Below are 24,431 nucleotides of genomic sequence, written 5' to 3'. Positions count from 1 at the left end.
TTTGTGCGGAAATAATATCATCTAAATAAAAGAATAAGTAAAAAGAAAATGTTTTTTATTTACAATTATTTACAAGTACTTTGTCTAATATATTATAAATCCCATAAATAATTAACAAGTCTTGATGAAGTAATAATACTTATCATATTTAATAAAACATCAGTATAAGTTATGTGAGTCACATATAAAACTCTTATCCAATAGAGAATTAAACGTCTTTCTTATATTATCTGCTTTCCTGTAAATACACTGGAAACAATATGCTTCCAATCCACATTCTTTGGCATTGAGATAGGCGGCTTAAAAGTTTTCATTAGCTCCTTCAAAGGTTTATTGAATAGTCTCATTTTGAGCAATAGGTGACACCTTATATTAATAGTTATTTCTTCAATGAAAATGTTTCCTAAAAGAAAGAATATGTTAACAAGGTTAAGGCCTAGATCACATTATGGATTATATAACTTTAAATGTCTCGTGGCTTTAAATTTATATTAATTCTAAAAATAAATATTTACCTGCCAATTTTGGCGATCTCGTCATCCATAGCGTAATTACATAAAATGGTAAAGTTTGCATCAAATGTATCAGTTTTGCTAACACATACTGCACAAATAATGATAAGACGCGAAACTGCAAATTGAATGTTCAAAAGTTTATTTTGTAAAAAAAATAACAAAAAAAAAGGAGCGTGTGTGCCGAGCACACGTGTCAGAAGTGAAACTTCTTTGGCAAGATTCACAGATACTAAAATCGTCGACTTACTCCATGACATAATGGTACTGTCATGACGCAACCTTGAAATTTTACTCAATGCGCCTAAAGAAGTTTCACTTATTACAGGAGGAGCAGTGGACACCTTTTTTTTAAATTTCTTGTATGCTTTTTTGATTACTTTCTTTTTAATAATTGATAAATTATTTACCATAGTAAAAACAATGTAATACATAAGTGTTGTTGGCAGTAGAAGCAGTAATATAGTAAATGCAACTGTTCCCACAAACAATTCTTGATTTGTGTATTCACAGGAATCAATAGTTCCTCTCAGTGGATTGTATTTCCTTCCCACAAATAATCTCAACAAAGCAATCAAACCAGATATCTGTATGTTGAATAATCTGAAAAGATTGTATTGTATCCATTAAAAATATAGTTTTTTATGTGAAGGTAAATGTGCCGGGCAAACTCATATGCAGTAAAACTCACAGGAAAAGCAAGTACATAACATGTCCATAGCTTATTCTGGTACATAAGCAAATTCATAGCCAGCAATTTGCTATATGATTCTACCAAGTTTAACCAAAATATGTTCCATGTATTTTTCCATGTTAGAGTAACAAACATAAATACATTCAAACTTTCGCATTTACAGAATTAGTAGATAGGATTGATATAATATTACCTAGCAGCATATACATAAATGCAATATGAGTGGAAGGTAGTGATGCACAACATGTCAGAAATGATAGCAGCTTGGAAGGTAAGTCCAAAATATCCCAAGTATTGATAAATATGCAGTATGAAGTCTAATCGTTCCCCTGAAACATCTAAATAAAAAATTAACATATTAATTATTATTATTTTTCCTAGATCAAATTTTTGTGTAAATTAATTAATTAAAAATAAATATATTACCTAGAAAAAGCCACCATAACTCCACATGATAAGAGAAGTATTTACCCAGCATTTTATTGAATGCATTGTTTAATTTTAACCCTGCAGGTGCTCCCATAAGCCATTTAAGAAGTGAATACATAGAGTTTACCAATTTCTGTTGAAACAAAACATGAATTATTTTTAAATAATGAACACAATATTTTAAAATAGTACTTAATGTATGGTACAAACCTCTAATATCCCTAGTAATAAAACTCCAATTTCATTTCTATCAAATAACAGTATATCCAAGACGTAATAGCCTAAAATTATATCAACAATAAGAGCTAGAATCCAATTTCCTTGTTTTATAGATATCTGCAAAATAGATGCAATTAATTTTCCATATAAGTTAAAACCTAAAGGATACATCCTTTTATATTTCTTGTAAACTTACTTTCTCTCCTCTTTGTATGCTATGCTTTAACCAGAACAATAAATTTAACTGGTTATAGCAATGTTGGATAAACATAGATGATGATATTATAGATGGAGCGTTTAGAACTGGATTGTACTCTGATGTTGTTGGCACATTACAATCTTTTTTTAATAGTTCTCGCAACATCAGTAATTCATTGCAGGAAATATTGAGTATTTCTGAATTTATAAATTTGTCTTTATCATAGACTACCATTATTACTTGACGATTTAACATCTTTTCACCGTCTATAATCAATTCACTTATTTTCGGTTTATCACATCGCTGCATGAGAATAATGTTTTTAGGTACAATGTTTACATATTTTGGAATGTAAGGTTCGCTGCTACAATAACCAATAACAGTATCGCCATTCATTTTAAATTTGTTTTCAATATCTGCCTGTATATTAGAATACTCAGTAATGTATATGAGTGTATTTCCCTGTTTTTTAATTAAGTATCCTCTAAAGAAAACTTCATCGTTAATAGGGGAAAAAGGCAGAAAAATTTTAGTGAGCGGCATTTTATTTTTGCACTCTTATATTATGTTTGGTAGGTATATATCTATTTTCATGTAGCATGTGATGATAACATTGTTTATTGAAAAATAATTTTACTTAAGCATTCAGTAGTATTCTAATTTGTGAAACATTTACAAATTTAAATACACAAAGTGAAAATTCAAAATAAATAGTACAATGTCAATGAAGTTTACAATGACACTGACAGATAGTTTTTTTTTCTATAATAGCAACAAAGAGCAACAAGATCAAGAAGCATAAATCTAATACACTGGAGATTTCGGTATGAACATTGACGTGTAACAAGAAAATATTGCCCAGTTCATGTTTTTTATCACTTTCACACCTAACTTGGTATTGCCACTGTTAATACGAAGTTTTCCCAAGGCTACTATGTATGCTGTAATATTCTGTGCAAAAGGTTAGTTTTTGTACATGAGTTTGTTGATAAATTGCCAACAACGTCATTCAGAAGCATTGTTGGATGAGACAATTATTATTTATGCTAAATAAACTAAGTATCTGAACCAATTATTAAAAAGCGATACTCCCTGATTATGGGTAGTCACCATAATAAAATTGTAGCAACTCTCACTTTGTCAATATGGCATGTGTGTCAAAAAAATTGCGTCGCTTCGAATATTTAAGTTAATATTGTTGCCTTAGATTAAGGATTGGTCTCCGCGCGCGCTACGACTAGATACCGCCGGCGTACTCGAAAAATGCGGCAACTAAAAGTACGCCGAAATCGGCGTACCTACCCGAGCCAGTCGTGTCACAAGCATTGTGTGGAGAGGGCGTACCGATAGTTTCTAAAGATTTTGGACAAAACCTGAAGTAAAATGCCTGTTTGTGCCATAAAACTGTTTAAAAAAAATACAACAAATAATAAGAAAGACACTGGGATTACGTACCATCAGGAATAATCGTATTATTCAATATTTCACCTGTACTTTGAAAATGTTGTTTACGAAAATACGACGCCATTTAGTGTTGCCGTACTGCATATCCCAAAAACACACTTTTAATTTGAACTTATTTTATTCATAATGTTTTTTTTTCAATACTATTACTAACGCATATTATAAAAAAAAAATGATAATAACAATAATTTATTTCTGTTTAACCTTGTTTAACTGACTCATATATATGTTTTTTTTTTTATTACCGCTTTTTTACTTAAAAAACCTTTGTGATAGTATAGTGGCATCGCAAGTGGATTTGAGTCACATGTTCATAGGTTCGATTCCCGGCAAGGCCAAAATGAAATAAAAATATTTTTCAAACTTCTTTCCAAGATAGCCCATTTCCCATTTATGGGGTAAAATTTATGTAGCTGGCAGTACAATTCTTCACACACACTAGCGTCCTTACAAATCGCCTTACACACACTACAGAACTGAGTTGCCGCACTCACGGAGCTATTGTTTTTAGGTGGAGCGGTATCTAGTCGTAGCGCGCGCGGAGACCAATCCTTAATCTAAGATTGTTGCTTATTTAATGAATATTTTCCGAATATAAAGAATGCATTGTATTGTGCAAAATTGCAGAAGTGTTTGGACACCAAATTCTGGCATAGAATTTCACAGGCAAGTGTATATTTACGTTATTTACAATATTCCTCAATACTCCTGCATTTACCTGTTTAGAATCATTTCAATGGCAAAAATTGTCTAATTTAGCATCATTTTAGTAAGCAGTCATGTTAAATTTGTTATTTCCCTAATACTTTATCATTTTTCAACAAGTTTTCAATAAACAGATTTAACAAGTAAGGTAACCATGATGACGAGTTTTTATGGATAGCGAAGAGAATATATTGTAAATATTATGATGAAAATTTAGAACACCATTTTAAAGATTGTCACTAGTAATGAAACAACACATGACATCGGTATTGCACTCACATGTAGTTATAAGATTGTTCGTTTTTACATTGAAATTTATACTTTTTTAACTTACCTCATATTTTTTTGTTTTACGTATTTCAGCTTTCCAAAAAGTAAAATAAAAAGAAATATATGTGCCCATCAAGGTTACTGAGGATTACGACCCAGGAAAAAATACCTTTTTAAAAATAAACTTTGTAAAGTTAGCTGAAATTTGTGCAAGGCTGCTATAAACAGTTTTTCTTTGATGATTCTGGCTTGAAATTGACCCGTCGAAGCAACGCGTTTAAAAAGAAGATCTGAGTAGCTAACAATTTGGTAAACAGCATCTGATGCAAAACACAACTTTCCTCTATTTACAAAGGATGTTAATGCTATATATCGGTTCATATCCAAGCCTTGTAGCCAAAAATTATTTATAACTATCATTCTATACCAATTAAAATTGTATGTACCTACCTATAAAGTATGACCATAATATTATAATATAAATACTGTTAAAAATATGTATATGTCGTTATTATTTATAGACCATGATTTTTAGTTTTTTCTATTTTGAAAATTCCTGAATTTACAAACCAGCGTGGTCACTCGATAGAAAGAGACAAAAAACATGACTGACGTCATTGAATGTCATAGTTTCTTGTTTCAAGTTAATGGTCATAGTGCAATATCCAGTGTATTAGAGGATATAAGCTTCTTGAACAAGATCAATGTGAGTAAACACACAAAGATTAACGGAGGGCCAACATTATGAAAAAGAGCTAAATGTGGAGCTAAATTACGAGCCTATCCAGAAATGTTTATGGTTTTAATCCGTTAGCAGTTATTCCGGATGCATGGGCTTGCATTTGGAAAGTACGGACGAAGATAAAACCTTACGGAAAGTTATCGAATGTGTGTGACATGCAATACTTTTGTATGAATTTACTGCGTTCGGAGGCGCGGTTTCGGAAAACGGATCAGGAAATCGTATCAGGAAAACTGATGTATGTGGCCGGCCTTACCGCTCGCGGAAGTTATCTCACAGTCTAGACTATTATTAATTGGATCAGGAAACCGAATTGACCGAGCGTATAGCTTTCATTTCCATGGATTTAATTCCATTGGAACCTGGTAATTAAGAGTTTACACATAAGAAAACGTGTGAAAACTGTTCATGGCTGTTCATCTTATATCATTAAAGGCTTACTTAATGATCTAAGTTAAGTAATGATCTAAGCTGTTCATGAAGTTTTTAATAATTAAAATTTTTACAATAAAAATTATTTTTATTGTAAAAATTCACACATCCACTTTTTATTACTTAGTTTTATAAGTTCTATTACGATCTAGCCTATGGTTAAAATGACAATTGTATGACATTTTTGATGTCGTCTATTGTCTATTGACAAATTGACTATCGCCATTTTCTAATTTGCTAGCATTGAGTTGGCTTGTGGATTAAATTTATACCTATTTAATTTTAGTATTCCTTCACTATGTTTTGAATTTCAGCTAGGTATCTTTGTTATTTATTGCCAATTACATATTGTAAAATAAATAATAAAACTACCACCATGTCGGCTCACGAGCAAATGAGGGCGATGTTGGATCAATTGATGGGAACAGCTCGCAATGGTATTCAGCGTGCACTTTTCAATTGTTTTTCCTTAAAATTAGAATTTATATTCTTACGATTACGATACTAATTTTTCAACGATTTTTTAGGCGAAACGGATAGACATGGTGTCAAATTCTATGATGATTCCGTATGCAAATCCTTTTTACTGCAATGCTGTCCTCATGAAATCTTATCTTCTACGGTGAGTTTTTTTTTATTGATGTAGTGGTTAAAGAGTGATGGGATAGACTGGATTTTGATCATTTTGATTTACTGTTCTAATATATTATACTTGATTTATTAATTATCAGTAAAACAAGGTAGTTATATTTTATAACGATACATTTTAATCATTACTTGGGTTCTCAATCTTATTCAATTGCATGCATAGAGACGTTATTATGAGCGATTTTTTATTTTTATTCAAACCATAATAAATCCCTATGTTTGCAGTTCACATCCATTTTGAATCATAATCTACATAATTATACTGTAGTCCCTCAAAAGTTATTATCAGAGTGGCCTTAACTGTGGTGAAATATGCTTTTCAGAAAATGCCCAACACTAGTCTTTATTGCTCATCACAATACTTAACAGATGAGGGATAGATTGTATGAGTTAGGCTGTTCTGTAAGTACCAAGATGTACGTATAAAAACATTTCTAGTTAGCTGATTGTATACTTACTGCTATGCAGAATTTAATTTAATGGAACACTCAGGCTTAAATTTAAAATTTTAATTTGTCCTTCGGTTTCTATTGCTGCTGTGGTGAGTACAAGGTTAAAATCATACAAAAAGTTTTAAAGTCGGGGAGAACAATTTGCTGATTCATTCTTACTACATTGGGTATGTACCAAGCTGTTTAAGTGGCTAGTGAACGAAAATTTAGGATAAATATAAATAAAATAATTATTGCATGATATTTATATATTGGTTGTCAGTCACCCAATTAAACAAAGAAAAGTACATTATAAAAACTAACAGTATAATTATGATTTATAATAATTAATTTAATGCTTTTGTAAAATAAAAATAACTCATCCCAAGTTCTTAATGTACTATCAAATAAAATTAATAAATATCAAATAATGAAACTCATGGTTTTTGGGTCTGGTTAAAAAAATGTGCAGTAATATTTCAATATATTATGAATCCATACACATAATAGTGACAACTTGTAAGTTATTTTAGGAAATGGAATTAATTGTATTTTTATTTTTAAATATTAAAATCGAAATTTTTAGTTTCAATGATTATGAAAATGAAAAAACTATTTTGTGTTAAAAATTTCTTAATTTTTATAAATACTTAAATAAAAATTACCAAATTTATGTCAATGTAAGTTTTTTTTATATCACTAAGTAAATGCTAATATTGTCTCATATGCTAAGGTGATAGGAGTATCCCCAATGTAACAATGGGAAATAAATATTTTATAAGGTTATGAATGATTGTTATTTACGGAAAGTGTTCTAGTCATATCTGTGTTATAATTAATTGAAACATTATTTATAAGAGTATTTCCTGGTTAGGATAGTAACGAGGTTATTTCACGGGTATTGTAAGTATTATGAAAATAATTTTAAGTGCTGGAGAAACCATATTGAGGATGGGCTGTGTTGGTGACATAATATTGTATGTATTTTTTAAACATTTACTTGCGTTCAATAGGGGTTTTGATGTTTTATTTTATATCTATCTCTAGCTTCTCTATACATTTATATATATCTGTTTTTATATTAGATATTATCAATGGTCTATTTTTGTTTCAAATTAGAGATGGTTTGTTATTAGGTAGGGATTGTATAATTACAATGGTTATTTGACTGATTTATATCACTTATAGTTCCCACTGATTTTTGTCATTGTGTAGGTTTATCTGGACTAGTGCTAAAGATGCAACTATTTCTGGCATATATACTTGCAAATCATCTGACCTTTTTTACATACAAAATAAAATAAAGTGAGTGAATCTCCAAACACATTTGATATCTTACCTTTATGCTTGACATTAGAGAAAATCAATTTCATATATTCTTCCGTCCCCGTTCACGATTGTAGATAAATTCCCTCATAATTATCTATAATGAATTGTCTTACAGCGCATGGATCTAGGTGAGTGTCCAAAAATTCATGATCTGGCTCTGCGTGCAGACTATGAGTTAGCCTCGAAAACCAAAGATTATTTCTATGATATTGATGTAAGTATTATTTTTGTTATACATACATTGTATTCCTTGTATGTTCTGTTACTCTAATTATTTTCTTAATGTCTGAGATAATAATAATGTGTTTAAAACTGAATGTTAAGGATGTACTAAAAGATTAAAATTCAATATTTATAATTTAATTAAAAATAGTTCTCTTTTGCACATCATGCTGAAGTCTCATGTTTCATAGGATGGGGTTTACAAAATGCATCAGATATTGAGTATGTTTGAAGTTTTTTTATATTCTGAATCATTGGAAAATATTATAATGGTTAATGAAAATATTTACCAATTTAATTTAATTTCAACAGTATGTAATGTAATTAATTGATATTAATTATTTTATCACTATTTTTTAAACATTTGCATTTTCTGTGATTGTGATATTAATATAAATTTTGATGGGCAGGCAACAGAGCATTTAGAGGCGTTCATAGCAGATTGTGACCGTCGCACGACCGCGGCGAAACAGCGTCTCGCTGAGACACAAGAAGAGCTATCAGCGGAGGTTACTGAGAAAGCAAATGCTGTTCATGAGTTGGCTGAGCAAATTGGGCAGAAGTTGGCCCGAGCTGAAGCTTTGGGGGAAGAGGGCATGGTCGAAGAGAGTGTCAAATTAATGGCAGAGGTATAATCTAAAAGTGGTGCAAATGTTTTATAATAATAATTTGGAATGTATTAGTAAAACGTTAAATTATATTTTTTTTATTCGTTATTATAGATAGATGAACTGCGTAAAGAGAAGGCAGTGGCAGAGCAAGAGTACCGTAACTCAATGCCGGCATCGTCGTACCAACAGCAGAAGTTGCGAGTGTGTGAAGTGTGCTCTGCGTACCTCGGTATCCACGATAATGACCGCCGTCTGGCTGATCACTTTGGCGGCAAACTCCATCTTGGGTTTATTACTATACGTGAGAAGCTATCTGAATTGAAGGTAAGAATTCATTTTAAATGGCACGATTTTTTATCTTTATTGCATAGTTACAAGAAATAGTTGTCGATAATAAATATTCGTGACATGGATTCTTTCTTAAAATGAGTAGTTATTAAGTTATAAAACTCGTAATATTGTAATTGGTTTATAGCGTATGCATGACATTTTATACTCGTATTTTCCTTAATTTAATTATTTTTAATTGTTTCTTAATGTTCTTAGTATTGATAACGATTTATGACCGTTTCAACATTTTTTTCTGCATGAACCTGCACTCCTATTTAGACGATTGGTTTAAAGTAAGATTCCCAAGAAGCATATACGCATCCCAAGATTTTATAACCGATTTTATTGTGTTTGTGAGCACCTAATACAAACAGATAGCATCTTCACTAATTGAAAGAGCAATAAGGACTGTATTAGTTTCTATTTAACTACAAATAAATTTACATGGAAGTAATAAAACATTTATTCACAGAAAACGGTAGAGAAGCGTCGCGAGGAGCGCGGTGCGGAACGCGAGCGCAGCGGCGGACGGCGGCACTACGTGGGCGGCCGCGAGCTCGACCGCCGCGCGCGGAGACACCGCGAGGTGCCGCGCGACCGCGAGCGCAAGGACAACGAGCGGGAGCGCGAGCGGGAGCGTGGGCGCGACCGTGAGCGGGAGCGTGAGCGTGAGCGGGAGAAGAAGTGAGTTGTTGTTCGTTATTGAACCGTTTTAATGGAGTAATTGTAAAAACTTAAAACTAAAAAGTAATAGGTGAATAGGTAGTCCATACATTGTCTTGAATTGTTCTCTAATCTTAGGATGAAACATTTTGAAAATAGATGTGCAATATGCATATGTATGATGAAGATGAATTAGATCGCCCAGAATATATAATAATCGAAAATACATAAACACTCATATCGCAAAACTATTCGAGAAAGTTGTTTATGATGCTATATTTCCACATATCAGACCAGTTATTATTGAACAGCAGCATGGCTTTATTGACCGAAGATCCACAGAGTCTAATTTGTGTGAGTTTCTTCATAATGTGGCTTGTGCTATGGACCAGGGTGGATAGGTGGATGTGGTTTATACCGACTACTCGAAGGCATTTGATAAAATCTCCCATTCGTTGTTAATTCACAAACTTCGGGTGGCCGGTATACATGGCGATCTCCTACGTTGGTTGGAATCATACCTCAGAGAACGTAGCCAAGCTGTTAATATCAAAGGTCATTGTTCTTCCTTCATTCCAGTCACTTCTGGAGTCCCTCAAGGTTCTCACTTAGGTCCTCTGCTGTTCAATATCTTTATAAATGATGTTATTTGTCAGTTTAGACACTGTAATATCTTACTTTATGCGGATGACATGAAAATATTTAGAGTGATCAAAGATCAACGTGATTGCTCTTTACTACAGGAGGATCTTTTAAACTTGTGTCGTTACTGCGCTGCGAACTCCCTGCACTTAAATGTGAATAAATGTAACGTTATAACATTTACTAGAAAAATTAAGCCTATAGTGTTCGATTACTCTTTGAATGGAATATTGCTGACTAGGCTGACTGAAATAAAAGATTTAGGTGTCCTCTTAGATCATAAGTTAACTTTTTCAGCCCATATTAATTATATTACAGCCAAAGCGTATCAAATGCTTGGTTTTGTTTTAAGAGTTGGTAGGGAATTTAAAATGTGTTCAACTTTAATTCTTTTGTATAACTCGTTCGTACGAACTATATTGGAGTATGCATCTACAGCCTGGAATCCTCAATATAATATCTACATAAATAATATTGAACACATCCAAAATAAATTTATCAAACACTTGAATTATAAAGGATCTAATCAGTCAGGTTCCATTCCGGAAGTGCTTCCTTTGATAAATCGTCGACATGAAAGAGACCAGGTATTCTTATATAAGATACTTAATAATGGCGTCGATTCTTCTTTTCTTTTAGGCAATTTACTCTTACGATGTCCGCGTATATGCTCTCGTGACAAAGCCCTTTTTGCATTACCGAATCTTAAATCCAATTTTGCTAGAAATACTTATTTATACCGTGTTTGTCTTAATTATAATAAAAATTTCAGTAACCTTGATTTGTTTTGTGAAAGTCTAAAATCTTTCAAAAAAAAAGTTCGAATAAACGTTAATTATGATCATTAAATTGTACTCATGCTTGCGATATATATGTTAACAAATTTAAATTAATAATTTATGTGTAAAATTTTAATTAATGTTTACTGTATGTGACTGAATGTGTTTTTATACTTTAAGAATGTAAATTTCAGTGGAAACTTTGCTGATATATGTATAGTTTTTTTTTTTTTAATTTTAAGAAACACTCTATTGTTTGTTTCCCTAAGATGAATAAATAAATAAATAAAATATGGATTGTTTTTTCTACCACTGTATCAACTGGATGACAATATATATAAAAAAATTGTGGAATACCTTGCGCTAAGAATGTTAACTAATTCGCAACTTAAATACTTATATTAAACTATAAAAAAAGAACACAGAATAACAACACCTTCATATAGCCACAAAACAGGCACGCACTACAAAATCTAAATTCATTTTTGATTCCCATTGCAGACGCAGCCGGTCCCGCAGCAAGAGCAAGCGCGCGTCGCGGTCCCGGTCGCGCGGCCGCTCGGCGCGCCGCAGCCGCTCGGCGCGCTCCGCCTCGCGCGAGCGCCGCCGCGACTAGCGCCCGCCGCAGCCGCTCGGCGCGCTCCGCCTCGCGCGAGCGCCGCCGCGACTAGCGCCCGCCGCAGCCGCTCGGCGCGCTCCGCCTCGCGCGAGCGCCGCCGCGACTAGCGCCCGCCGCAGCCGCTCGGCGCGCTCCGCCTCGCGCGAGCGCCGCCGCGACTAGCGCCCGCCGCAGCCGCTCGGCGCGCTCCGCCTCGCGCGAGCGCCGCCGCGACTAGCGCCCGCCGCAGCCGCTCGGCGCGCTCCGCCTCGCGCGAGCGCCGCCGCGACTAGCGCCCGCCGCAGCCGCTCGGCGCGCTCCGCCTCGCGCGAGCGCCGCCGCGACTAGCGCCCGCCGCCGCCACACCCAACATGCAGCTTGGCTTAGATTTGCGCTTGCCAACAACAATATGGGGTTGTATTGGACGTTTTGAAATTTTGGTCAGGCTATTTTTTTTATGTAAATGGTTTATTTTGTACATTTTTGGCGGGTTAGACACAGTTTTGAGTTTAAGTTGAAATGTTTTTATGCTTGAATGATAAAATAAATAGAATACGGATTATAAATATTTACATGTGTCAACACTAAAATATTAGACTTTCTGTAAAACAGCTAAATTGCCCGTCCTCAATAAATTGATGACAATACACCTTTCATATGTGCATCCTATTGTTAACTTGTAAATTATCAGTTACTAAATACTATCAACTCTTTCGTACGTGTTTTCTATTATTACATTTCCTCATTACTTCTGTATCCCTCTCAGATAGCTAATTATTTCTAGGCATATACGGTTCAAATGTACTAAATAAAAAAGACTTTTTGCAAAACTTTTGTAGCAAGCATGGGGATTGTAACAAGCGCAAAGCTAATACGAATTGTTTGGTCGGAGATATGAATGGAGAATAGAATAATTTTTCAGTTTCGAAAAATTGTATTTTGTTGCGTATATAACTTATATACCATGTTTCTTAAGTTCAAACTCCATCATTGTAATAAAATCTTATTTTACCTCGATTCATAGAATTGCTTTTTTCCATGTGACTGAAAAACATCACAAATCACAATATAGGAAAATCGATACTGAGGTGCAGTGACAGAAAGAAATTTCTGATTACCATAGCTTATTTAATATATTGGAATAGTATGTAATGTAATAATGTAATGTAGCATAAGGAATTTAATGTTGAATATTATATAATATGTATTACTTTTCTTTGTTTGCCATATTTGTTTTAATCTCGCATAAATATACAATAATGTTGATAATATTTAATGAAATGTTTTATTTTAGAAAAATTTATTACAAATTCAAAATTGTATAAAAAGTTTTTAAATTCTAACTTCTAAGCAATATTTTTAATTTGTTTCTTTGTGGCAGACAAAGTAAATGTGATTAGAGTTATAGCTCAAAAGACTTAGCAGATATTGTGACACATATAGATAGGTAATAGTCGACAATATGCTTAGGTTTTGAGTTCTAGCGTTAATGAGTTCATTAAGACTTTTGTAAATTTTTGCACTGAACTGTGTACGATAATTAATTATTAATATTACTATGATTGTAATATTTTAGGTAGTGATTGCAAAGAATTTCAATAAATAGATAAGTCTAGGATTAGAATGCATGATTCCCATGTCTTATTGTAAGATTTTAAAATTCTTATATTTGCTTTTTTATTGTTATTTTCAACTATATGCTTGTTCCAAGATTGCGCAGGCCTAGTAAGTTAATTAATAACGACAATTCTGGTTTTGTGACAGCATCCTAAATATAATCCAGTCTATTACTGTTAATATTATTTTACCATATTTTGTGTTAAAATAAAATGTTTTCAAAATACATATGTTTTATTTATTAATCCTCACTCCCTTACATCCAAACTAATATTATAAATGCGAAAGTAACTCTGTCTGTCTGTTACTCAATCACGCCTAAACTACTGAACCAATTTGCATGACATTTGGTATGGAGATATTTTGATACCCGAGAAAGGACATAGGCTACCTTTTATTGCGAAATATGTACCACGGGCGAAGCCGGGGCGAACCACTAGTAGGATTATAAATGCGATAGTGTTTTTGTTTTTTAGGGTTCCGAACCTCAAAAGGAAAAACGGAACCCTTATTTTGTTGTCCGTCTGTCTGTCTGTCAACATCCTTTCTCAGGAACGTGTGGAGGTATCAAGCTGAAATTTATATCGAATACTACGGTCAACCGCGGCCCCTTGATGCCGAGAAATCATTCAATGAACGCGCTAATCTTTCAATCAAATTTGCAGATTTAACCAAAGGAATACGACAATTATATTCGATCCAGTTATTTTCAGGCGTGATAATAGTGAACTTTTAATCAATTTATGTGTCAAATATAATTTACTGGTTCTTTTTAAAGTATTGTGCCATACTTGATATAAACTCTAGGTACTTTATTATAATAACACACTAAAAGGATGAATCATAAATAAAAACACGTACATAATATTTTTCAAAGATATTTATTATAGGTACTAATTTTTATAGCATTTTATGCTACTTACACGTAATTACACTTAACTAGGTAGCGCTACGCTATTATGGCAAAAAATGAAACAAAGAAATAATACAAAAGACCTAGGGGACAAGTAGATACTAATATAAGTTTCTATCATAAAATAATAGATAATGTGGGCAGACTGGCCATAGCTTATTCTATATACCTAAATAAAGAATCAATATTTTTATGTATATAACCATGATCGACACAATATAATATCTTTTAATTTTCAACCAATTAACATAAAATATTTATCATATAAGTAAGTTATAGAAAAATTAGCACCCAAAAGAAGTAGTAATGTAGGTATTTATTATGAATAAAACAGCAATTAGAAAGGTTTTATCTATAAAATGAGATTTATTAAGATTTTCTATGAGATCAAATCTATTTAAAGAACTAACAGTACAAAATTGCATTGATGCATGTTCTAGTAACATTACATTCAGACATCTAAGAAAGGTAAAAAGTGCATTATTATAATATTAATATTCAAATCCTTCTCGCAGCTAGCATGTTAGCGCAAGCAGAACAAGGAACTTTCAAAAATAGAACAACGACTGAGTACGTCGATCAAATAAAAATTGGTGTCTAAAAATAAACAGTCAAAAGCAAAAATAATTTGCAAGTTTAACATAGGTACGAAACTAGAGTATTTGAAAATAATTATAAGTAGAGGTAGGTAATTTCATGTTATAGTAAAAAACACAATTGAAGTAAAAACGTGAAATACGAACTTAAAAGCGACAGAACGTGCTTAATTAAATCCTCTCAAAATACGTATCTTTATTTTGGCATTGAGCTCTATGCACCTTGAATTAACATAAAGCAAATGACGCAAGCGTATAATCTTAATTCGAGATATTATCCGATAAAATTAAATATTCGAACTTATACATAATAAAAATATGTAGTATCTACCTAATACTTAAAATATTTATTGGTCTGTTTGCGCTAACAACAATTCGTCTTTTTTATTCCTTAAAACTAACTCAGTCCACTTATTTACGTCAAAACAGCCAAATTTATTTTTTTGGATCTATTGACGATTCTATAAAAATTTAAGATTCTTATACTAATGTGGCACTACTAATAAAATTTGTAGGTATTTATTGACTACAGGTAATTATTTTATTTTAATTTTGTGTAGTTTTAGCTTGAAACCCAACATTTCGGAGAGCACGCCCGACAGAGCAGATAGAATCACCACTTTAGTGATAGTGTACAAGTAGTGATTCGCGCAGATTCCTGATATTTTAAATGGTGCATCCAGTTCCTAGAAAAATAAACATTATTTAAGTATATCTTTATATCAGAAGATAATGAATCCATAAAAATAAATATGTTTATGGATGCCTATAAATTTCTTGTCTTCACTTTTTTATCAAGTTTTACACCTTTGATGAGCGTGTTTTATCATACAATTACGACACTAAGAACAAGGACTCTTCCAATTCTTACATGCAATTTCCCAATTGTACATAACTTCACTAACCTTTAGCAGATCCGCAGCTAACTTCAGCACATTATTAGCTACCGTCAATTGTTCCTTGCTCTCTGGCCGCTGCTCCATGGCCAGGTGTAAGTTTATCTGTTCCGTGAGTATGGCGGACAGACATCCACGGTATTTCTTATTCACATTACTGCCAAGGGTCAATAGACGCAATAGATAGACTCCGAGACAGCCGCTCCATACCATCGCTTCGAGTAACCAACTCCTTTCTAGAGTTATAGAATCCTGGAAGGTAATTGTAATCTATACTAATATTATAAAGCTGAAGAGTTTGTTTGTTTGTTTGTTTGAACGCGCTAATATCGGGAACTACTGGTCCGATTTGAAAAATTCTTTCGCTGTTAGATAGCCCATTTATCGAGGAAGGTTATAGGCTATGTATCATCACGCTACGACTAACAGGAGTGGAGGCACGGGGGTGAAACCACGAGGAGCAGCTAGTATTTTATAGAACTGAGATTTTGTGGGAGAGTTAAAGCTATAACAAATGTTATGTGCGCATCAAATCGTATCATATTATCTCAAGAGATTTTCCTTTTGATTCTATAAAAAAATGCATATATTTATAATAGCAAGGTAAGTACTTTTAGTTAATATTTGTCCAATATTTGTCCAATGTATATTATAGTATGATTGGCTGAAATATTGTAAGACACTATACCTTTAGAAGTTGAGCACTAACACAGGCCAATAGTGTTAATGTGATCATGAAGGCAGCAGATACAATAACGTCTACTGATCGTTGAGGTCCACGGCGCTAAAATGTTAATTAATTATTATTAGAGTAATTATAAAAAATATAATATGACGACATACAATTAAATTAATTAAATATCACGAAAATATTTTTTTCTATACATAACTAATTGTCTCTATAGATGTAACAATATTGTCTTCATCTCACATTTATTTAGAGTGGTGGAAAACAAAACTATGGGCGTTTATGATAATGCATTGAAAAGAAGTTATAACTGAAGAAAAACGGAGATAAACTTTCTAAACCCCCTGAGTTATAACAACTTTACGAATAAAAAAATTAGGATAAATCCTTAACGTTCAAACTTACCCGCAAATAAGACCTAGTAGAGAGCCAAGTTTTGATATTCCTCACTGTATTCAATCTAAAGTGCGGCAGTTCGGATTTCCTCGCTCGTCTCGCGGACGTCAGGTGCGAGAATAACTTTGCGTACAGAAAGCGTTGTTTGTACGCACGTTCCGATACCGCGAGGAGGAAGAATACTAGCCCGCTTAGAGTGAAACGTAATATGCAGGATAGCATGTTTGTTGACACCTCCCTGTGTATAAATATATCCATACTAATATTATAAATGCGAAAGTAACTCTGTCTGTCTGTCTGTTACTCAATCACGCCTAAACTACTGAACCAATTTGCATGGAATTTGGTATGGAGATATTTTGATACCCGAGAAAGGACATAGGCTACCTTTTATTGCGAAATATGTACCACGGGCGAAGCCGGGGCGGACCACTAGTAATGTATAATTTGAAGATTACGTCAGTGATAGGTACACTTATAAAAATTGTATTCAACGAAGATTATTATATTAAAGCTTTGAAGATCTTTTTGGGCTCAGGAAAACATTTTTACATGATTTAATGTTTAGGGCTCTTCATTTGTGAAATAAACAAGAATTTGTTATCGGATCACCTCTTGATAGCGATTATCCATGAAAAATTAGGGAAAAATATATGTACTTACCAAGGATTGTCCCCAAAAGCGCCATTAAATACACATAACGGAGATCCTTGAGTGTAATTACCGACAACTGCTGGTATACTCATAAGGGATATCGACTGCAATTCTTCCTCGGTACTTCCTTCCTGCTCTATGGAAACCTAATAAAAAGAAAACATAAAAATAAAAATGGAAGCAGATTTGACGCACTTCTTGTGATATTTTTTTTTCATTATGCTTATATAAATTAAATACATTTTTTATTGAACGATTGAACCCAAAACACGATTGAACTACATTTAAAAAATGGCATGCAACTTTACGTCAAGTTTCGATAAAATTAATTTATATCCAAACACCAAGGCATTTCCTATGATTCCATAATAAATTAAAAAGAAGACAAGAAACAACCAAATATTACCTGAATAAGCCTCAAAACCGGTCCAATCAACGCGACCAGAGCGGCCATAACCAACCCGGACCATAGACACCCGTCAGCCGCCATTGCTCTCTCAGCACGCGCTACCACGTACCAACTTATATCCACTGCCGATAGTTCTGCGCGTAATGTTGATCCGCGCTCCCACATTGTACATTTTACTGGAAGATTTGTTTTTAATAAAGATGGACAAATTTTATTAGATATACATATAGAGCTATTTTAAGACAGACCGAGTTTATCACATGATACACAGCATAATTATATATATTAAAACGTAATTCTCATGATCCTCGACTAAAGGTTGCCTGGAAGAGATCGCTGCTTTAGCGATAAGGCCGCCTTTTTGCATGTGTTTGTTTTGTATGTGTTTTTTTCGTATTGTTTCCTTGTTTTGATGCAAATAAAGTATTTTGATTCATTCATTCATTCATATTAGAGGACAGTCTGTATAAAACTAAATCATCGCGGTGATAAAACGTTCCGAGAGAGAGAGATAGAAGTTGTTTCTAATAACAATATAGAAAAGAAAATTAAAACAACCTTAATTCTGGACAACTCCGTATGTTATGATAGAAAACTATTTTACAGAATATTTACAGTATGTTTTCCTTTTCATATTAGGTTAAAGTTTACCTGTATCACTTGAAGGATCTAGTATAGCAAAGGGATCCCACGAGCTATCTGCAGTATAATGAAAGCCGACATCCGAATGGCCGGCTTCAGACTGCGATTCATAGCTGCTTTCTTCACCTAAAAACCACCACATTGTCTTACTCTAGAAAAGTGATAATACAAGTAACATGAAGGAGGTTAGAAAAGGCAGGTGAAATATCTTACTGTTAGTGATTTGCCCAACCCAGTCAGACATGGTATGGTGCGAAGGCAGTGCGATGGATGGCGCGGAAGCTGAGCATTCCCCGTCAGACGACGATGTCTGGTAATTTTCTAATTTCTAAACAAATCGCCCATATTAATTTTGACATTTACACACAAATACAATTTCGGATACGTAATCCCATATATTTTTTTTTTAAATATGCCCGCAGGTTCCTGAAAAAGCAGTTTTTACGTTTTAATTATGTTTTAGGGATTTCGTATAGGAAACAATTAATCAAGACATGCCACAATGGATTTTGTGATAATCTACCTGGAAAACCATGTTGATTATTGCCAGCAGGTATAACCACCTATTATTGTAAAAAAATCATTTGTTAGCAAGCTCATTCTAGGAAAAGAAATAATTAGCCGAGAATATTGAAAATAAATTTATATTCACTACATTTGTTTCATTAAATTACCTTTTGTTTATCAAGACGGGCATCATCATTTGCAAATTTTTTTAGCTTCTCCGTGGACCAGGAGTTCCTAAAACGAACACCGGCTCTTTTGCCAGTATTGGGACTGCTTGTCGTTACTGCATTATCGGAATCAGGATCATTTGATTTCTCATCTATTTCGTCGTCTTTTTCGATCTTATCTCTATCGCTGTTACTATCAATGACTTTACGTGTTTCTTTTGATGTTGAAGAGACCTGGGGTATTTGCTGATTTTCTACATTTGGTTCTTTATCCTCAACGTTAGCTTCTGGAGCTTTTTCTTTATTGCGATTATCTCCTTCACTCGAATTGTATCCATTAAGACTTTCAAAACCATCGTCTCCATCCGCGAATATTGGCCTAGGAGAATCTTCTTGCTGATTTTGTCGTACATTGAAGATTTCCAAATATTTCTTGGTTAAAACATTCGGCTTATAAGATGTGCTAGCTTCAGCGATATCAAGAGGTGGGTTTAAAGTTTCAGTAGGAGGAACTTCAGGTTTTTTCCAAGCCATATAGTCTTCGTCGTCCGAATCCTTTGCTTTCTTTTTGAGTAATTTTTCTTTGGTTAAATCGCGACTATCACTTTGAGGACTATCTTTTGTTGGTTCCTTTCGTCGTTTCCTGAAATATGAAAACTTGATAGAGAGTTTAATGTAATGAAAAACATAATCTATTTAAATTGAAAATAATACTTATTACTTATCCTTTAAAAGTGTTTCAATCTTCTATTTATAATTTTAATTTTATCACTGATTACGGAACAAACATAAAATATTTTCCATACAACCTGAATGGATGAGAATAGACAATCGACATATATCATTATATCATGATGATGATGATGATGATATATCATTACAAAGTTATATTTAAAAATTATTAAGTTATTACCTTAAACCATCAGCTATATCTGGCCTTGAGACCCGTCTACGATACTTAGGCGGTTTTGTCACACGAGTTTTACTTTGACTAGAAGTCGCTCCACTCTCAGCCGAAGCAACGCCGCTACCATCGTCACAAGAACGCGTCCGTCTGTAATATTATCTTTTCATATTACCATTTAATATTTTATAATGACATTAGGTTTAACTCTGATAAATTTGACTTTGATTAATACAGTGGAGAATCTAAAAAATTGTGCCAGGACAGAATTTTTTATATTATTAAAAATAATTTATTGTAATGTCGTTTTGCTATTACTTGAATAAATAAGAGTTTAACTCAATCATAACATGATACAGTTGCTACATTGTTATGGAGGTACAAAAGTTAAAATATACCTAAAATATCTCGGTAGTTTTCTCCTGTAAGTAGATCTTGGCCGAACTCTGGCTAGCTCCATTTCAGTGGTGCATACAATTTGCGAGTGCACTACGCTTAGTACAATCATTAGGACCATTGGGACTATCCAGCAATTGGCCTAGGAATATAGAATACTCATAAGATAAAACAGTTTTTGTTAGAAAATAAAAAATTAATTGTTATGTAAAAAATTGAACTCAATCGGCGAAATGACTTTAGGAAGATTAGGTAACTGTAGTTTTTGGTGGATTCATGTTTATAGAAGGGACATTATAATTTTAATATTACTTCTAGTAAATAAATGTAAAAGTATGTAGAAATAAATAATTTTGGGTGTGAAATTTTAGCTTATCTACTTACATCTAACTCAATATTCGTCGGTGTGAAAAAGTTCAATGTTATATTGAGTACTTGAAGGAACCACAAGGACAATAGGAATTTGGCACACGCCGGCGAGGTTTGTTGCGCCCACCATTGGTATAGCGCTGGCAAGAACACGAGGCGGACAAGTGCGAACCATACTACACGGCGCATGCCGAGCGTAGGCTTCGCTTTTGGGAACGAGGAACCTGTAGAAAATTATATTATTATGGGCTGTACCGGCAAAAGTGTTTCAGCCAGGATACTATTATTCTTTCAGATATCCCGAATACATATAAAATTTCATAACAATAGGTCAAGCTGTTTGCAAGGAATATGGTAATTGGTTCTATGTCGCGAATTTATAACGTCTCCAAAACCTGACCATTTGTATGAAATTGAGTAGATTGACAATGATACAGAATACAGATATAACACATTATACTATTCTTAGAAACAAATCCCCAATTGGAAACCCTATGAATATATATGACTATGACTACGATACATATAAATTTATCTATACTGTGATACATATAAATTTATCTATCCTAATACATATTATAAACCTGTAGAGTTGGTTTGTTTGGTTGAACACACTTATCTTAGAAACTACTGATTCAAATTGATAAATGGGTCAGCTAATAAAGTTATAGTTAAGTCAATAATTGTTTATAGCAGAATCAATATTTGATTACTCAACTCACTACTGCATGGTAAAACCATTAGTTTTTGATTATTTAGACAATTAGACATGATATTCATAATTGAAAAGTAAAATTGCTTACTGATCTAGATATAAAGTTATTAATAATGTTATACATAATAATGAAACTTTGTGCAGATGGATGAGTGGATATATGGAACACGAAGACAGCTGAATGGACATGTACGAAATGTAACGAATAACCTTGCATATAGGCTATAATTATTTCGAAATAAACTTTTGACCATGTACCACTTGACGCAAGCTGCAGCTAGTCTATTTTCTTTATTGATTGCCATAATTTTACAGGACTATACATTTTAAACAGGGTCGGTGTGACCATCAATTTTTTACAGTCAACTCTAATATACAATGTATCATATGTTATGATAAAACTAATCACTTTAACTTACCTCTAACTAAATCTACATCAATAAGATAAGAACGGGCATGAGAAGACGAGTCTATAATTCGTCGCCGGTAAGTGCCCCTCATCAACAGCTGTTCCACCATGGTCTCCCATTCTTCTTTATCATACGAACTTATCTTTTTCTGATACCTATGACCAAATAGTTGTATCTATGTTAATTGACTGACCTAGACAATACTGGTTTGACAAGGTTTCCTCTTACTTTCTAGCTCATTTCAAGTTATTGATTTAAATTAGTATGAAAATGAAAGCTATGGGTTCTTTATTCTGAGTTGCTATTGAACATAGATAATAGGATTTACAGTGTATAAAGAATCCGGAATTACAAGAGAATTTTCAGAAGCTTCAAATGACATAATGTTCAGTTGCTCTAGAAAAGATAAATTTATTTGATGGAATGATATTAAATGTAAAACTTGATGACTTTTTGAACATTTAAAATTAAATAATATAATAATCTGTATGTATTTGGTATAATTACCTGAATTATTTCAATAATATAAAGTTACTGATACAGATACTAAAACACTAATGCAGCTGAGAAGAACCGAGAGCTGGTGTTATATGAACTAAGCAGCCAATATTTGATCATTATCAAGTTTTATATTAACAATTCATTTACGATTAAGGAAAGCTTTACATTTAATAGTTACTGTTATCTAATCTGGAATCATGAACTTTAGACAAGGCATTTAGAAATTAACATTTTATGATTAATATATTATAACATTTAATATAAAAACATGACCATACCAGGCAGCAAGCTGTTTCATGATGTTTCAGTGTCTTGACTGGACTGAAAAAGACGTATCTTCTTATATTTTTCTCCTTTACGTATTTTATCTGAAATGTAGAAAAATTACATTAACAATATGATTTTATTATGGATTTCCAACCGTACCGTATTATAAGATCCAGAACATACTAATACATAAATATTATTAAATCTGTCGAATATTTGGGGCGAACAAAGACCGTGTATTACAAGTAACAACATTTTATCAACAAGCACTATGTTTTGAAAATATATTGTCCACATTTACTTATCATGCAATATCAGTATGATGTACTTATTAACACATTCAGATAGCCTTTGCTTTAAAAAAAGTAATTATCGCACCCATGTATTACAGTTATTTGCCTGAACTATATACATACCTTATTTCATTATTTTATTTTTATAATTACATTTTGACGAGTGTTATTCTAAGCCAACGTGCAATTTTTTTATTATCGATTAGGACAACTTATTATTTCTTCGTAAATTCACTTTAAAATTGCGATTTTTCATGTAAATAGGTAGACAATAATAAAAAAACACCTCTTCCCATCAAACTGACAACAGAAAAACTGAATTATTGACAGCTGTCAAAGCCTGACGTCTAATTTTAATGACAGTCATATATCTGAGTTGCCATTAGTAATAGGTAACTTAATTTATATTTATTATTTACCTACCTAACTAGCTTTCCGCCCGCGGGGCGCGGCTTCACGCGCGTTGTCAATAAAATCCCGCATAGTTCTCGTTCCCGTAGGATTTCCAGGATAAAACCTATCCTATGTGTTAATCCAAGTTACCTTCTATAAGTGTGCTAAATTTCATTGTACCTAATCGATTCAGTAGTATTTGCGTGAAAGAGTAACAAACATACATAGTACATACATACACACACATCCATCCTCACAAACTCGCATTCGCATTTACAATATTAGTAGGATAAGATAGGATAATAATAAAAATAGCTTTCTAAGAATTTGTAAGTTTGTTACTCTGCTATCTAGATTTGTTATACCGATTACAAAATTATTTTACTAGTAGAAAGTCGTGTTATGTGTGTGTGTGTGTCATTGGTTATGTCCTAACCACAGACAAGTAATATTGGTCCTAACATACTAATACATATTATAAATGCGCAAGGTTGTGAGTATGAATGGATGTATGTTTGTTACTCTTTCAAGAAAAAACGACTGGACGGATTTGAATGATTCTTTATAGTTACTAGGTAATATGGGTTATACCACAGACTAGAAATAACGTGTTATACATTAGAATAACTTGAGAATAACATATGAGCTATAGTAATCCTTTAGTTCCGCGATTGAAACTACGCGGCACCCTAGATAAGTATATTTAAAAAAAAGTAGAGATCTGTGTTGTGACACTTGCTATGTGAACCAAGGTTTCAGAAAATTAGTTAAAAATATCT

General features: G+C 33.0%; 3 protein-coding genes across 6 annotated transcripts; 1 reads left to right on the top strand and 2 right to left on the bottom strand.

Moving 5' to 3' along the window:
* Window positions 1–38: 38 nt before the first annotated feature.
* On the bottom strand, window positions 39–2,746 carry LOC123695336 (phosphatidylinositol N-acetylglucosaminyltransferase subunit Q). The gene is made up of 7 exons (XM_045641161.1): window positions 2,051–2,746; window positions 1,846–1,971; window positions 1,633–1,768; window positions 1,400–1,544; window positions 923–1,115; window positions 516–630; window positions 39–403 (listed from the first exon to the last, which is right to left on the bottom strand). Exons 1-7 carry the CDS (start codon window positions 2,594–2,596, stop codon window positions 222–224), a joined length of 1,443 nt encoding a protein of 480 aa, XP_045497117.1. The 5' UTR covers window positions 2,597–2,746; the 3' UTR covers window positions 39–221.
* A 3,143-nt stretch (window positions 2,747–5,889) lies between these two features.
* On the top strand, window positions 5,890–13,760 carry LOC123695344 (putative RNA-binding protein Luc7-like 2). Of its 3 annotated transcripts, none has more exons than XM_045641173.1 (9): window positions 6,057–6,103; window positions 6,194–6,288; window positions 6,638–6,716; window positions 8,190–8,288; window positions 8,707–8,925; window positions 9,019–9,231; window positions 9,710–9,921; window positions 11,823–11,886; window positions 12,217–13,760. In XM_045641173.1, exons 3-9 carry the CDS (start codon window positions 6,684–6,686, stop codon window positions 12,265–12,267), a joined length of 891 nt encoding a protein of 296 aa, XP_045497129.1. In that variant the 5' UTR covers window positions 6,057–6,103; window positions 6,194–6,288; window positions 6,638–6,683; the 3' UTR covers window positions 12,268–13,760. The 3 variants fall into 3 exon arrangements, with proteins under 3 accessions (XP_045497128.1, XP_045497129.1, XP_045497130.1); XM_045641174.1 differs by having other exon boundaries at window positions 6,638–6,730; XM_045641172.1 differs by lacking the exon at window positions 6,638–6,716 and having other exon boundaries at window positions 5,890–6,103.
* A 637-nt stretch (window positions 13,761–14,397) lies between these two features.
* Window positions 14,398–23,554, bottom strand: LOC123695323 (protein PHTF2). Of its 2 annotated transcripts, none has more exons than XM_045641142.1 (15): window positions 23,383–23,554; window positions 22,978–23,067; window positions 22,208–22,353; window positions 21,089–21,297; window positions 20,707–20,846; window positions 20,318–20,458; window positions 19,405–20,047; window positions 19,254–19,293; window positions 18,740–18,856; window positions 18,086–18,264; window positions 17,689–17,825; window positions 17,035–17,263; window positions 16,630–16,725; window positions 15,951–16,193; window positions 14,398–15,731 (listed from the first exon to the last, which is right to left on the bottom strand). In XM_045641142.1, the coding sequence occupies exons 2-15, from the start codon at window positions 22,995–22,997 to the stop codon at window positions 15,582–15,584; spliced, it is 2,490 nt and encodes an 829-aa protein (XP_045497098.1). In that variant the 5' UTR covers window positions 22,998–23,067; window positions 23,383–23,554; the 3' UTR covers window positions 14,398–15,581. The 2 variants fall into 2 exon arrangements, with proteins under 2 accessions (XP_045497098.1, XP_045497097.1); XM_045641141.1 differs by lacking the exon at window positions 19,254–19,293 and adding an exon at window positions 18,944–19,058.
* Window positions 23,555–24,431: the final 877 nt, after the last annotated feature.

Source organism: Colias croceus, chromosome 11 (genome assembly GCF_905220415.1).
Source record: "Colias croceus chromosome 11, ilColCroc2.1".
Classification (NCBI taxonomy): Eukaryota; Metazoa; Arthropoda; class Insecta; order Lepidoptera; family Pieridae; genus Colias; species Colias croceus.
Note: the sequence above shows the minus strand (reverse complement) of the source record. Positions and strands in the feature narration are given on the sequence as shown.

Bases quoted from the DNA above. Each gene is read 5' to 3' on its own strand.
- LOC123695336 (XM_045641161.1), bottom strand. From the start codon at position 2,596: ATGCCGCTCACTAAAATTTTTCTGCCTTTTTCCCCTATTAACGATGAA. The intron at 1,972-2,050 runs GTAAGTTTACAA...TCTATTTTGCAG, and splicing joins GCATACAAAGAGGAGAGAAA to ATATCTATAAAACAAGGAAA. The intron at 631-922 runs GTAAATAATTTA...TTCAATTTGCAG, and splicing joins ATTACATTGTTTTTACTATG to TTTCGCGTCTTATCATTATT.
- LOC123695323 (XM_045641141.1), bottom strand. From the start codon at position 22,997: ATGAAACAGCTTGCTGCCTG. The intron at 18,857-18,943 runs GTAAGATATTTC...GGTGGTTTTTAG, and splicing joins GGTTGGGCAAATCACTAACA to GTGAAGAAAGCAGCTATGAA. The intron at 16,726-17,034 runs GTAAGTTTGAAC...TTAACATTTTAG, and splicing joins CTACTAGGTCTTATTTGCGG to CGCCGTGGACCTCAACGATC.
- LOC123695344 (XM_045641172.1), top strand. From the start codon at position 6,043: ATGTCGGCTCACGAGCAAATGAGGGCGATGTTGGATCAATTGATGGGA. The intron at 6,289-8,189 runs GTGAGTTTTTTT...ATTGTCTTACAG, and splicing joins ATGAAATCTTATCTTCTACG to CGCATGGATCTAGGTGAGTG. The intron at 9,232-9,709 runs GTAAGAATTCAT...ATTTATTCACAG, and splicing joins AGAAGCTATCTGAATTGAAG to AAAACGGTAGAGAAGCGTCG.